The sequence below is a fragment of the Phocoena sinus genome, chromosome 1 (assembly GCF_008692025.1).
Source record: "Phocoena sinus isolate mPhoSin1 chromosome 1, mPhoSin1.pri, whole genome shotgun sequence".
NCBI classification, from domain to species: domain Eukaryota; kingdom Metazoa; phylum Chordata; class Mammalia; order Artiodactyla; family Phocoenidae; genus Phocoena; species Phocoena sinus.
Window position 1 is genome coordinate 84,303,278 of NC_045763.1, and position 12,829 is coordinate 84,316,106.

At 41.8% G+C, this 12,829-nt stretch overlaps 1 protein-coding gene across 1 annotated transcript in view; it reads left to right on the forward strand.

Moving 5' to 3' along the window:
• Nucleotides 1-12,829, forward strand: part of ABCD3 (ATP binding cassette subfamily D member 3) — a 91,434-nt gene that overhangs the window by 70,142 nt on the left and 8,463 nt on the right. Inside the window, exons 17-20 of the mRNA XM_032605541.1 lie at nucleotides 6,776-6,853; nucleotides 7,083-7,148; nucleotides 7,250-7,339; nucleotides 7,816-7,935. Of these exons, the coding sequence (XP_032461432.1) occupies nucleotides 6,776-6,853; nucleotides 7,083-7,148; nucleotides 7,250-7,339; nucleotides 7,816-7,935 (354 nt within the window). The remainder of the gene's footprint in view (nucleotides 1-6,775; nucleotides 6,854-7,082; nucleotides 7,149-7,249; nucleotides 7,340-7,815; nucleotides 7,936-12,829) is intronic.

Here is a 12,829-nt window from a genome sequence, read left to right on the forward strand (position 1 = left end):
GTGCTGAACTCTCTCAGCTTTTGCTTGTCTGTAAAGGTTTTAATTTCTCCATCAAATGTGAATGAGATCCTTGCTGGGTAGAGTAATCTTGGTTGCAGGCTATTCTCCTTCAGCACTTTCAGTATGTCCTGCCACTCCCTTCTGGCTTGTAGGGTTTCTGCTGAGAGATCAGCTGTTAACCTTATGGGGATTCCCTTGTGTGTTATTTGTTGTTTTTCCCTTGCTGCTTTTAATATGCTTTCTTTGTATTTAATTTTTGACAGTTTGATTAATATGTGTCTTGGCGTGTTTCTCCTTGTATTTATCCTGTATGGGACCCTCTGTGCTTCCTGGACTTGATTAACTATTTCCTTTCCCATATTAGGGAAGTTTTCAACTATAATCTCTTCAAATATTTTCTCAGTCCCTTTCTTTCTTTCTTCTTCTTCTGGAACCCCTATAATTCGAATGTTGGTGCGTTTCATGTTGTCCCAGAGGTCTCTGAGACTGTCCTCAGTTCTTTTCATTCTTTTTTCTTTATTCTGCTCTGCAGTAGTTATTTCCACTACTTTATCTTCCAGGTCACTTATCCGTTCTTCTGCCTCAGTTATTCTGCTATTGATCCTATCTAGAGTGATTTTAATTTCATTTATTGCATTGTTCATCGTTGCTTGTTTCATCTTTAGTTCTTGTAGGTCCTTGTTAACTGTTTCTTGCATTTTGTCCATTCTACTTCCAAGATTTCGGATCATCCTTACTATCATTATTCTGAATTCTTTTTCAGGTAGATTGCCTATTTCCTCTTCATTTGTTAGGTCTGGTGGGTTTTTATCTTGCTCCTTCATCTTCTGTGTGTTTTTCTGTCTTCTCATTTTGCTTATCTTACTGTGTTTGGGGTCTCCTTTTTGCAGGCTGCAGGTTCGTAGTTCCCGTTGTTTTTGATGTCTGTCTCCAGTGGCTAAGGTTGTTTCAGTGGGTTGTGTAGGCTTCCTGGTGGAGGGGACTAGTGCCTGTGTTGTGCTGGATGAGGCTGGATCTTGTCTCTCTAGTGGGCAGGTTCACGTCTGGTGGTGTGTTTTGGGGTGTCTGTGGCCTTATTATGATTTTAGGCAGCCTCTCTGCTAATGGGTGGGGTTGTGTTCCTGTTTTGCTAGTTGTTTGGCATAGGTTGTCCAGCACTGTGGCTTGCTGGTCGTTGAGTGAAGCTGGGTGCTGGTGTTAAGATGGAGGTCTCTGGGAGATTTCCACCGTTTAATATTATGTGGAGCTGGGAGGTCTCTTGTTGACCAGTGTCCTGAAGTTGGCTCTCCTACCTCAGAGGCAGAGCCCTGACTCCTGGCTGGAGCACCAAGAGCCTTTCATCCACACAGCTCAGAATAAAAGGGAGGAAAAGTAGGGAGAATTAGTAGAAGTATGAGTAAAGAAAGAAGGAAAGGCGGAAAGGAAGGAAGGAAGAAAGAAGCAAAGAAGGAAAGAAAGGAGGGAGGGAGGGAGGGAGGGAGGAAGGAAGGAAGGAGGGAAAGAAGGAAAAAAGACAGAAAGAAAGATGATACAGTAAAAATAAAATAAAGTATAATATAGTTATTGAATTAAAAAATATTTAGAAAAAAAAAAAAAAAAAGGGACGGATAGAACCTTAGGACAAATGTTGGAAGCAAAGCTATACAGAGAAAATCTTACACAGAAGCATACACATACACCTTCACAAAAAGAGGTAAAGGGGGAAAAATCATAAATCCTGCTCCCTGAGACCACCTCCTCAATTTGGGGTGATTCGTTGTCTAAAGGAGGGAAGGAAGGAAGGAAAGAAAGAAAGAACGAAGGTAAAGTATAATAAAGTTATTACAATTAAACTTAATTATTAAGAAAAAGAATTTTTAAAAAAAAGTCATGGACGGATAGAGCCCTAGGACAAATGGTGGAAGCAAGAGTATACAGACAGGATCTCACACAGAAGCATACACGTACACATTCACAAAAAGAGGAAAAGGGAAAAAAATCATAGATCTCGCTCCTAAATTCCACCTCTTCAATTTGGGATCATTCCTTGTCTATTCAGGTATTCCACAGATGCAGGGTATATCAAGTTGATTGTGGAGCTTTAATCCGCTGCTTCTGTGGCTGCTGGGAGAGATTTCCCTTTCTCTTCTTTGTTCTCACAGCTCACAGGAGCTCAGCTTTGGATTTGGCCCTGCCTCTGCGTGCAGGTCGCTGGAGGGCGTCTGTTTTTTTCGCTCAGACAGGACGGGGTTAAAGGAGCCGCTGATTCGGGGCCTCCGGCTCACTCAGGCCGGGGGTTGGGGGATGGGGGTAGGAGGGGCACTACGTGCGGGGCGGGCCTGCGGCTGCAGAGGCAGCGTGACGTTGCGGCAGAGGCCGGCGTGATGTTGCACCAGCCTGAGACCCGCCGTGCGCTGTCCCGGGGAAGTTGTCCCTGGATCCCGGGAACCTGGCAGTGGCGGGCTGCACAGGCTCCGCGGAAGAGGGGTGTGGAGAGTGACCTGTGCTCGCACACAGGCCCCTTGGTGGCGGCAGCAGCAGCCTTAGCGTCTCCCGCCCGTCTCTGGGGTCCGCGGTTTTAGCCGCGGCTCGCGCCCGTCTCTGGGGTTTGCGCTTTCAGCCGCGGCTCGCGCCCGTCTCGGGGGCTCGCGCCCTCAGCCGCGGCTCGCGCCCGTCTCTGGGGTTTGCGCTTTCAGCCGCGGCTCGCGCCCGTCTCGGGGGCTCGCGCCCTCAGCCGCGGCTCGCGCCCGTCTCTGGGGTTCGCGCTTTTAGCCGCGGCTCGCGCCCGTCTCTGGAGTTCCTTTAAGCAGCGCTCTTAGACCCCTCTCCTCGCGCACCAGGAGACAAAGAGGGAAGAAAAAGTCTCTTGCCTCTTCGGCCGGTGCAGGCTTTTCCCCGAACTCCCTCCCGGCTAGTCGTGGTGCACTAACCCCTTCAGGCTATGTTCAAGCCGCCAACCCCAGTCCTCTCCCTGAGCTCCGTCCAAAACCAAAACCCTAGCCTCAGCTCGCAGCCCCGCCCGCCCCGGTGGGTGAGCAGCAAGCCTCTCGGGTTGGTGAGTGCTGGTCGGCACCGATCTTCTGTGCAGGAATCTCCCCGCTTTGCCCTCCGCACCCGTCACTGTGCACTACTCCGCGGTCCCGAAACTCCCCCCTCTGCCTCCCGCAGTCTCCGCCCGCGGAGGGGCTTCCTAGTGTGTGGAAACTTTTCCTCCTTCACAGCTCCCTCCCACTGGTGCAGGTGCCGTCCTTATTCTTTTGTCTCTGTTTTTTCTTTTGCCCTACCCAGTTACGTGGGGAGTTTCTTGCCTTTTGGGAGGTCTGAGGTCTTCTGCCAGCCTTCAGTAGGAGTTCTGTAGGAGTTGTTCCACGTGTGGATGTATTTCTGGTGTATCCGTGGGGAGGAAGGCGATCTCCGCGTCTTACTCTTCCGCCATCTTCAAGGTCCCCCTTGGTTCCAGTGCAGCATGAAATATTCAACTCATGTCTTTCACTCCAGTTCAGCCCGGGAGAACGCACGGCGCGCCTCCTTGGTTATTTATTAATGTATTGTTTAGCCTCCATGTGTTTGTGTTTTTCACGTTTTTTCCCCTGTAATTGATTTCTAATCTCATAGTGTTGTGGTTGAAAAAGATGCTTGCTATGATTTCAGTGTTCTTAACTTACCGAGGTTTGATTTGTGACCCAAGGTCTGATCTACCCTGGAGAATGTTCCATATGCACTTGAAAGTGTAATCTGCTGTTTTTGGATGGAATGTCCTGTAAATATCAATTAAATCTGTCTGGTCTGTTGTGTCATTTAAAGTTTGTGCTTCCTTATTAGTTTTCTGTCTGGATTATTGGTCCATTGGTGTAAGTGAGGTGTTAAAGTCCCCCTCTATTGTTGTGTTACCGTTGATTTCCTCTTTTATAGCTGTTAGCACTTGCCTTATGTATTGAGGTGCTCCTGTGTTGGGTGCATATATATTTATAATTGTTATATCTTCTTCTTGGATTGATCCCTTGATCATTATGTAGTGTCCTTCCTTGTCCCTTGTAACATTCTTTATTTTAAAGTCTATTTTATCTGATATGAGTTTTGCTACTCCAGCTTTCTTTTCATTTCCATTTGCATGGAATATCTTTTTCCATCCCCTCACTTTCAGTCTGCATGTGTCCCTAGGTCTGAAGTGGGTCTCTTGTAGACAGCATATTTATGGGTCTTGTTTTTGTATCCATTCAGCAAGCTTGTGTCTTTTGGTTGGAGCATTTAATCCATTCATGTTTAAGGTATTTATCAACATGTATGTTCCTATTACCATTTTCTGATTTGTTTGGGGTTTGGTTTTATATGTCCTTTTTTTCTCTTATGTTTCCCACCTAGAGAAGTTCCTTTAGCATTTGTTGTAGAGCTGGTTTGGTGGTGCTGAATTCGCTTAGCTTTTGCTTGTCTGTAAAGCTATTGATTTCTCCACTGAATCTGAATGAAATCCTTGCCAGGGAAGTAATCTTAGTTGTACTTTAGATATATCATGCCACTCCCTTCTGGCTTGTAGAGTTTCTGCTGAGAAATCAGCTGTTAATCTTATGGGAGTTCTCTTGTATTTTTCATTTTTCCCTTGTTGCTTTTAATAATTTTTCTTTGTCTTTAATTTTTGCCAGTTTGATTATTATGTGTCTTGGCGTGTTTCTCCTTGGGTTTATCCTGTGTGGGACTCTCTGCGCTTCCTGGACTTGGGTGGCTATTTTCTTTCCCATGTTAAGGAAAGTTTTAGACTCTAATGTCTTCAGATATTTTCTCGGGTCCTTTCTCTCTCTCTTCTTCTTCTTCTTGGGACCCCTGTAATGTGAATGTTCATGTGTTTAATGTTGTCCCAGAGGTCTCTCAGTCTGTCTTCATTTCTGTTCATTCTGTTTTCTCTATTCTGTTCCACTGCAGTGAATCCCACCATTCTTTCTTCCATATTCTGTTCCACTGCAGTGAATTCCACCATTTCTTCCAGGTCACTTATCTGTTCTTCTGCCTCAGTTACTCTGCTATTGATTCCTTCTAGTGTACTTTTCATTTCAGTTATTGTGTTGTTCATCTCTGTTTGTTTGTTCTTAAATCTTCTGGGTGTTTGTTCTTTAATTGTTCTAGGTCGTTAATTGTTCTAGAAGATACATTTCTTGTATCTTCTCAATCTTTGACTCCTCCGTTCTTTTTCTGAGGTCCTGGATCATCTTTGCTATCATTATTCTGAATTATTTTTCTGGAAGGTTGCCTATCTCCACTTCATTTAGTTGTTTTTATGGGGTTTTATCTTGTTTCCTCATCTGGTACATAGTACTCTGCCTTTTCATTTTGTCTATCTTTGTGTGAATATGGTTTTTGTTCCACAGGCTGCAGGACTATAGTTCTTATTTCTGCTGTCTGCCCTCTGGTGGATGAGGCTATCTGAGAGTCTTGTGTAAGCTTCCTGTTGGGAGGGACTAGTGGTAGGTAGAGCTGGGTGTTGCTCTGATGGGCAGAACTCAGTAAAACTTTAATCCACTTGTCTGCTGATGTGTGGGGCTGAGTTCCCTCCCTGTTGGTTGTTTGGCCTGAGGTGACCCAACATTGGAACCTACCCGGCTCTTTGGTGTGGCTAATGGTGACTCTGGGAGTGCTCATGCCAAGGATTACTTCCCAGAACTTCTGCCAGTGTCCTTGTCCCCAGGGTGAGCCACAGCCACCCCCCACCCCGCCTCTGCAGGAGACCCTCCCACACTAGCAGGTAGGTCTGGTTCAGTCTCCTGTGGGGTCACTGCTCCTTCCCCCTGGGTCCTGATGTGCACACTACTTTGTGTGTGCCCTTCAAGAGTGGAGTCTCTGTTTCCCCCAGTCCTGTTGAAGTCCTGCAGTCAAATCCTGCTAGCCTTCAAAGGCTGATTCTCTGGGAATTCTTCCTCCCGTTGCCCCCTAAGTTGGGAAGCCTGACGTGGGGCTCAGAACCTTCACTCCAGAGGGTGGACTTCTGTGGTATAAGTGTTCTCCAGTTTGTGAGTCACCCACCCAGCAGTTATGGGATTTGATTTTATTGTAATTGTGCCCCTCCTACCGTCACATTGCGGCTCCACCTTTGTCTTTGGATGTGGGGTATCTTTTTTGGTGAGTTCCAGTGTTTTCCTGTTGATAAGATTGTTCAGCAGTTAGTTGTGATTCTGGTGCTCTTGCAAGAGGGAGGGCACGTCCTTCTATTCCACCATCTTGATCCCTTCCATGAAATTCATTTTGTTTACATCTGTATTTTGTACAAGTCTTTATTTATACCTTTCCTGAGCTGTTTTATTATGGTATATTTCTTGTAAGCAGTATATAACTAGATTTTTTTAAAGTACATTTTAAAAACCTCAAAAGCAAAGCAAAATAAAACATAATTCTTTGCTGACCTCCCCAACTAGGCAGGATGAGTCTATTCAGCACCCGATATATTGTTAAATAAGAACAAGTTGTAGAGCAGTATGTATAGTACAATTTTATTTTTAAAACAAGACTGTGTTTACATACATAATTACTGTTTTCAAGAATTCAAGCTTTAGATATTTGTATTCTGATTGAGATTAAGTTGATATCAATCAATAGTGATATTTAAGTGGGAAAAAAAGTGACTGAGTAAAAATTGAAAGTAAACAAAAATAAAAGGTCTCTTCATCCATACCCTCCACTGCTTCTACCTAATATCACATTTATAGACATAATAGAAAGCTTATCATTAGCGAAGAACTATTTGACTCTATGGAAATGTTCATTGAGTGTATATTCTATTTAATTAATTCATAGACTCATTTCCTTTCAGGTTCGATCTGGGGCAAACGTTCTAATTTGTGGTCCAAATGGCTGTGGAAAGAGTTCACTTTTCCGTGTTCTTGGTGAAGTAAGTAAAAACTGGCCTCTAGGTTTTGTAGTCTTATTTTGCTATATAATCTACCACATTGTGAAATTTACAGCTCTTCTTCCCCCTCCTCCTTTGCTTTTTTTTTTTTTTTTTTTTTTTTTTATTAAACATCTTTATTGGGGTATAATTGCTTTACAATGGTGTGTTAGTTTCTGCTTTATAACAAAGTGAATCAGCTATACATATACATATTCCTTTGCTTTTATAGTTATGGCCTCTTTTTGGAGGACGTCTAACTAAACCTGAGAGAGGAAAGTTATTTTACGTTCCCCAGGTAAGACCCTGTTTGAGTTATTTTATAATCTTTGATTTCAAGATCTTTTAACTTATTTTTTAAAAAATCACTTCTAATGATTTTTGCTCTGTTACTATCAGAGACCTTATATGACCCTTGGAACACTTCGAGACCAAGTGATATATCCAGATGGAAGAGAAGATCAGAGAAAGAAGGGGATTTCTGACCTCGTAAGGAAATGTTTATTTCCTAGACTTACTGAAAACACCACTTCAGAGTCTTTATCTTAATCAGTTAAGTATTTTAGATTTCAAGTAGTTTATCCTAACCTTTTGTAAAGGCTTCTACAGCCTAATCATTAATTATAACTTTCCAGATTGAGGTAAGACGTTAACTATTTTGCTTAAATATGACTTGTTGAATGTTTAACCTTGTCTTTTACACTATTTGTTTTCTCATTGCCCTTGTCCTTTAATTATGTACAATAGTATTATTTTCTTTATGCCTCTAGATATATTTTGTCAAAATTAGTATAAATAGGAAGTAAAGAGTTTGTTTACCTTTGTGCCACATTCTTTTGTGAAATGTGCCTTTTTTAGTGATATTGACAATAGTATTATAGTCCTTCTAGTTTAAAAAATAAAGCAAGGTAGAGAATATTGGTTTATATTAAGCATGATTTCATCTTTAATCATTTTGCTGAAAGGTACTGAAGGAATACTTAGACAATGTCCAGCTGGGTCATATCCTTGAACGTGAAGGAGGCTGGGACAGTGTTCTGGATTGGATGGATGTACTCAGTGGTGGAGAAAAGCAAAGAATGGCAGTAAGTGTGCTCTGAAAACACTGCACAACAATGCAGCTGGTTGCATAAAGTCACTCCTAGAATCCAGCATTTTGATAATCAAGGCATACAATTTTGTTTTAATCTTTTTATTTAGCAATTATTATAGTGTGGTTTAGTTTATATGATAATAGAAGTATAGCTTGCATGTAAATTTGGAATTCTGAAAAATGCAAAAATATTCCCATGAAAGGAAAAGATGCAGATCCAATTATATACCGTTAATCCGTTTTTCCAAAAGTTTGGGGAACTTTGCAGCATATAGGTCCTGGTTGGGTTATGAGATCCCTTTCAGTATTTTTTCCCTATAGACACCTCTCTGTCTTAGCCTATTCTCTCTAAAGTAGCTGAAGGTATTAGAGATGTTAATTTTATTACCATTTTATTCTTTATTCTGTTCTTGTCCTTTCCCTCTATCATTATATTTATCCTTGTTTCAGGGCTCAGTATCTACTACCTAAAGTTATTTAGAATTTTAAAATTTTCCTAATATAAAGAAACATTTCAAAGCAATTATTTTATGATCAACTAAAGTTATCTCAATCAAACATGACTACAAAATGTGACATATTAAGAGTGATTCTTTGAGTACTCTGTAAAGGGGGATAACTTTTATTTTTTTATTTTATTTTTTGTAATTAATAATTTTTGGCTGCGTTGGGTCTTCATTGGTGCACGTGGGCTTTCTCTAGTTGTGGCGAGCAGGGGCTGCTCTTTGTTGTGGTGCGCAGGCTTCTCGTTGAATTGGCTTCTCTCATTGTGGAGCACAGGCTCTAGGCGCGTGGGCTTCAGTAGTTTTGGTGCACGGGCTTAGTTGCTCCACGGCATGTGGGAATCTTCCCAGACCAGGGATTGAACCCATGTCCCCTGCATTGGCAGGCGGATTCTTAACCACTGCACCACCAGGGAAGTCGCAAGGGGGATAACTTTTAGGGAGTCATTTTCTAACTAGACATACCATAATTTGAGCAGATCCAGAGGAATTTTTTGGTGATGGAGTGTTATAACCTTGTGGAAATTAGAGAAAACTGTAGCCAAGGAAAAATAGCAGAAGAATGGACTTATTTCAGAATTGCTTACTGTTTATCTTCACGTTATATTCTACCTTTTGGTTACCTCCTATTCCATGATTGTTTTGCATGTTGCTTTTCTCCAGGTCATACCCATTCTATATAAACTTAATATCAACTTAATATTGTGATTTGTCTAGCTAGTGAGATTAATCTAGAGTGATGAATGAATCATAAACGAAAGAGGAGATATCAGCCATACTCAAAGTGGAAATTGGGCTGAAGGCATGAGAATTTAAAGTGATTGAGCATTTCTGGAATCAGTTTAGAAGATGCCTATAGAAATAACTGCAATTCAAGAAAACTAATTTACATTCCTATACCGTGACTTCAAAGAAAATGGAAGGATAAGGCAAGATTCACAAGTGGACACAATGGAGACTCAGAAAGAAAAATAAATCTGCTTAAACTAAGGAATTCTATATGTTTGGTATAAATGTTACACAGAGGGTAGTTTTTATTAGAAGATAAGAAATTTAAGGGTATGCCTAGAGGAGTGAGAGGTCATTTTGGAAGAATAGGGAGTGGGGGAAGGAACCCTGTAAAGCTAGATGAACCATGATAGAGCTGGGAAATGGGGAGAGCTCACCTGTAACATGGTTGCGTGGCCAAGCCCTTGACAGGGTGTGTTCTGTATAGGCCAATATTTGGAGAATTGAATGTGAAGTTTAAAAGAGAGCATATTGTTTTGCTACTTTAGAAGGGTTTGGAGGGAGATAGAAAAGGCTAATGCAATAAATATTAACATGGCTGAAGTTGGGTGGATGTATGTGTATTCATTTTATTATTCTTTCATTTTTTTGGTAGGATTAAGATTTTCAAAGTAAAAAGTTGATGGGAAGAGAAGACATAATTTTTATAAATTATAAAAATCTATAATTTATAAATTATAAAAATTATAGTTTTTAGGAAGAACAGACTTGAGAGGTTTAACCAAAACAGTGAATCTATGAGTGAAGGTTGGTATAAAACAGATGAACCAAAGGAACTCTTAGGTAAGGAGAATCAGGATTTGAATTTGAGGGAATGGAATAAAACTACTGAATAAAGGGAGATCTGGTGAACACATTTCTAAAAGTCCCTTGAAAAATATCAACGTAAATATAGGGGGAAATATTATTCCATTATTTTAACAGCAAAAAAATTAATTATGGTATGCTTGCCACAGAGTTTAGGATTAGCTAAGAATCTATTCTGTACAAGGCACTTAGCTAGGTGCCTGCCTTTATAATCTAGTTAGGAGAGCCAGATATGCTCCTTTAATTGTGATACCAGGCAGGCAGTCTTCAGTGATAGTTACAAAGAAAATGCACTAGAATATTGATGAGGGAAAGATTGGTTTGGGGTGGCAGGTCCCATTTAATTCTCTCAAGAGCCCCTGTGAAGTAAGGTACAGATGAGGGAAAGACTTGGAGAACTTGCAGCTTACTGATACCAAATAGCTGCTGCATGGCAGAACTGAGATCCACGTGCAGGTGAGTCTGACCCCAGAACTCTTGCTCTTAACCAGTACATTACAGTATATGGCCTTCAATATGCAGGTGAACTGTCTGACCAGTTCTCTTCTCTCACTGTGCCTTGAAGTCTCAAGTGACATGTCTTTTTCCCCCATTGTACCCATTTGTGTCCAGCCATCAGCTAGTCCAACCCTGGTCCAAACATCAGCCAGGGTTGCTCCACCTAATATCATAAATTGGGCTGTCTTATTTCTCTGACCCATAGTTTTCTTTTCTACTCTTCTGTTCTTGCTCTTCCTCTTTAGTGATGGTTTCTTTATATTGAATTATGAAAAAGTATATATGATAGAAAAGTTGGAATGTTTATAAAAGTGTAAAGAAAGGCCCAGACCACCTTACCAGACATACCACTGTCATAAGATTTTGTGTTTTTTTAAATTCATTTTTGTAATTAATTCTTTTTCCTTTACCTAATTGGCAGCTGTCCCCATTGTTCAGACTCACTGAGGTCTCTCTAATATTTACCCATTCCTTCTCTATAATTGATCAGTTCCCTTCTGACTACCTTCTTTCCTGTCCAGCACAGACTTAACAATCCAGGGCCTAGAACATAGGAGGTACACAGGAGATATTTCTTAAAGGAATGAACAAATGATCCCTTCCCCTTAACTTCCTTTCCCACTTTCTGTTTTCTCATATTATTTAAACACCAATCCAAGAGCAGTTGTTTGCCTTGGCATCTCTGTACATTGGCTTCTGAGCACCGCTGGAAAAAATCAAAGAATAAGATGGATTGGTGGCACTGCACTTCCATGGTTTCCAGTCTTACAGAGATTCACAGCATGGCTTGGCAATCCTATTACTGATTTTTGTCCCTCTGTCTCATTTTTCATGATAATCATTTGAAAACTACCAGTCTCAGGCTTTCTACCCCATTACCTACTCCACCACTCTCAGCAGAATAATTCCTCCTACTTCTTTTTTTTTTTGGCGGTACACGGGCCTCTCACTGTTGTGGCCTCTCCCGTTGCGGAGCACAGGCTCCGGACGCGCAGTTTTAGCGGCCACGGCTCACGGGCCCAGCCACTCCGCGGCATGTGGGATCTTCCCGGACCAGGGCACGAACCCATCTCCCCTGCATCGGCAGGCAGGCTCTCAACCACTGCGCCACCAGGGAAGCCCCCTCCTACTTCTTAAAGAAAAAAGAGATGCTGTTATTTCAGTTACATGACTGCTAATTTTTATTGAGTGCTAAATAGGCGATAGGCAGTATGCCAAGCACTTTACACAGGTTATCTCATTTCATTCTCGCCATAGTCCTGTGAGATGAGAGCTGTGAGTGTCCCATTTCACAGAGGAAATAGAATGTAGAACAGTTAAGTGGCTTGCCAGGCAAAGATATCTAGGAGATGTTAAAGCTGGTGGGGGGTGGGAGCGGCCTGTCATGCTCAGTCAGCAGTATGACTGCAGAGTTCATATACTCCAAAATCTCCTTGTATTGAGAAACCAAGTAGCTGACTGCATAGTGGGAGAGAGAAAGACACATGATGAGAAAATTTCCATATAATGTGCTAAGTGTGGTGACGAAGGTATGCAAAGCATTGCATGGGAACACAGAGGAGGGGCATTTGTGGAATGCCTTCAAATAATCACTCCTCTTAATAACTTTGCACTGGGCTGTCCTGACCTCCCTGCTCCCACTGTTAGTGGAGGATATGTCATCCTTCCTCCTGAGAAAGGCTAAATGTCTCCATCTATGTTTTTGGACCCTTCCTCCTCCAACTTTATCACATCCCTCTCCTTCAGTTATGCACCCCCTCCAACACCTCCCCCATATTTAATCTCTTTTAGCCCTCTTATAGAAAGATATTTTCAGGTCTCTGTGATCTAAAAAGCAAACTCTGCCTTAACCAAAGGTCCCATGTAGCCTATACCTTTCATTCTCTGCACAGCTGAACTTCTTGATGGTCTGTCCTTGCTGCTTCCCCTTCCTCACACCTCTCATAAATAAGATATAAACCCCAAGAAAGCTGTTTTTATGTTTTAGTCATTCATTTATCAAATATTTGAATGTTTCCTATACTATACAGGTGTTGGGTGTACAGTAGTGATTAAAACGGAGTCTCGGCTTTTATGAATATTATAGCCTAAGGGGTAGACAAAGAAATAGACAACATACAATTTACAGTATGTGAAGAGCTGCAGAGATGTTACAGAAGGGACCTACTTGGATTGGGGAAAGGGATCAGGGTAGGTTTGTCTGAGAAGGTGACATTAAGCAGAAATTTGAAAGATGCAAGGAGCAGAGTAAGGCGTTTGAGACACAAGGAAAGTGACATGTGCTAAGCC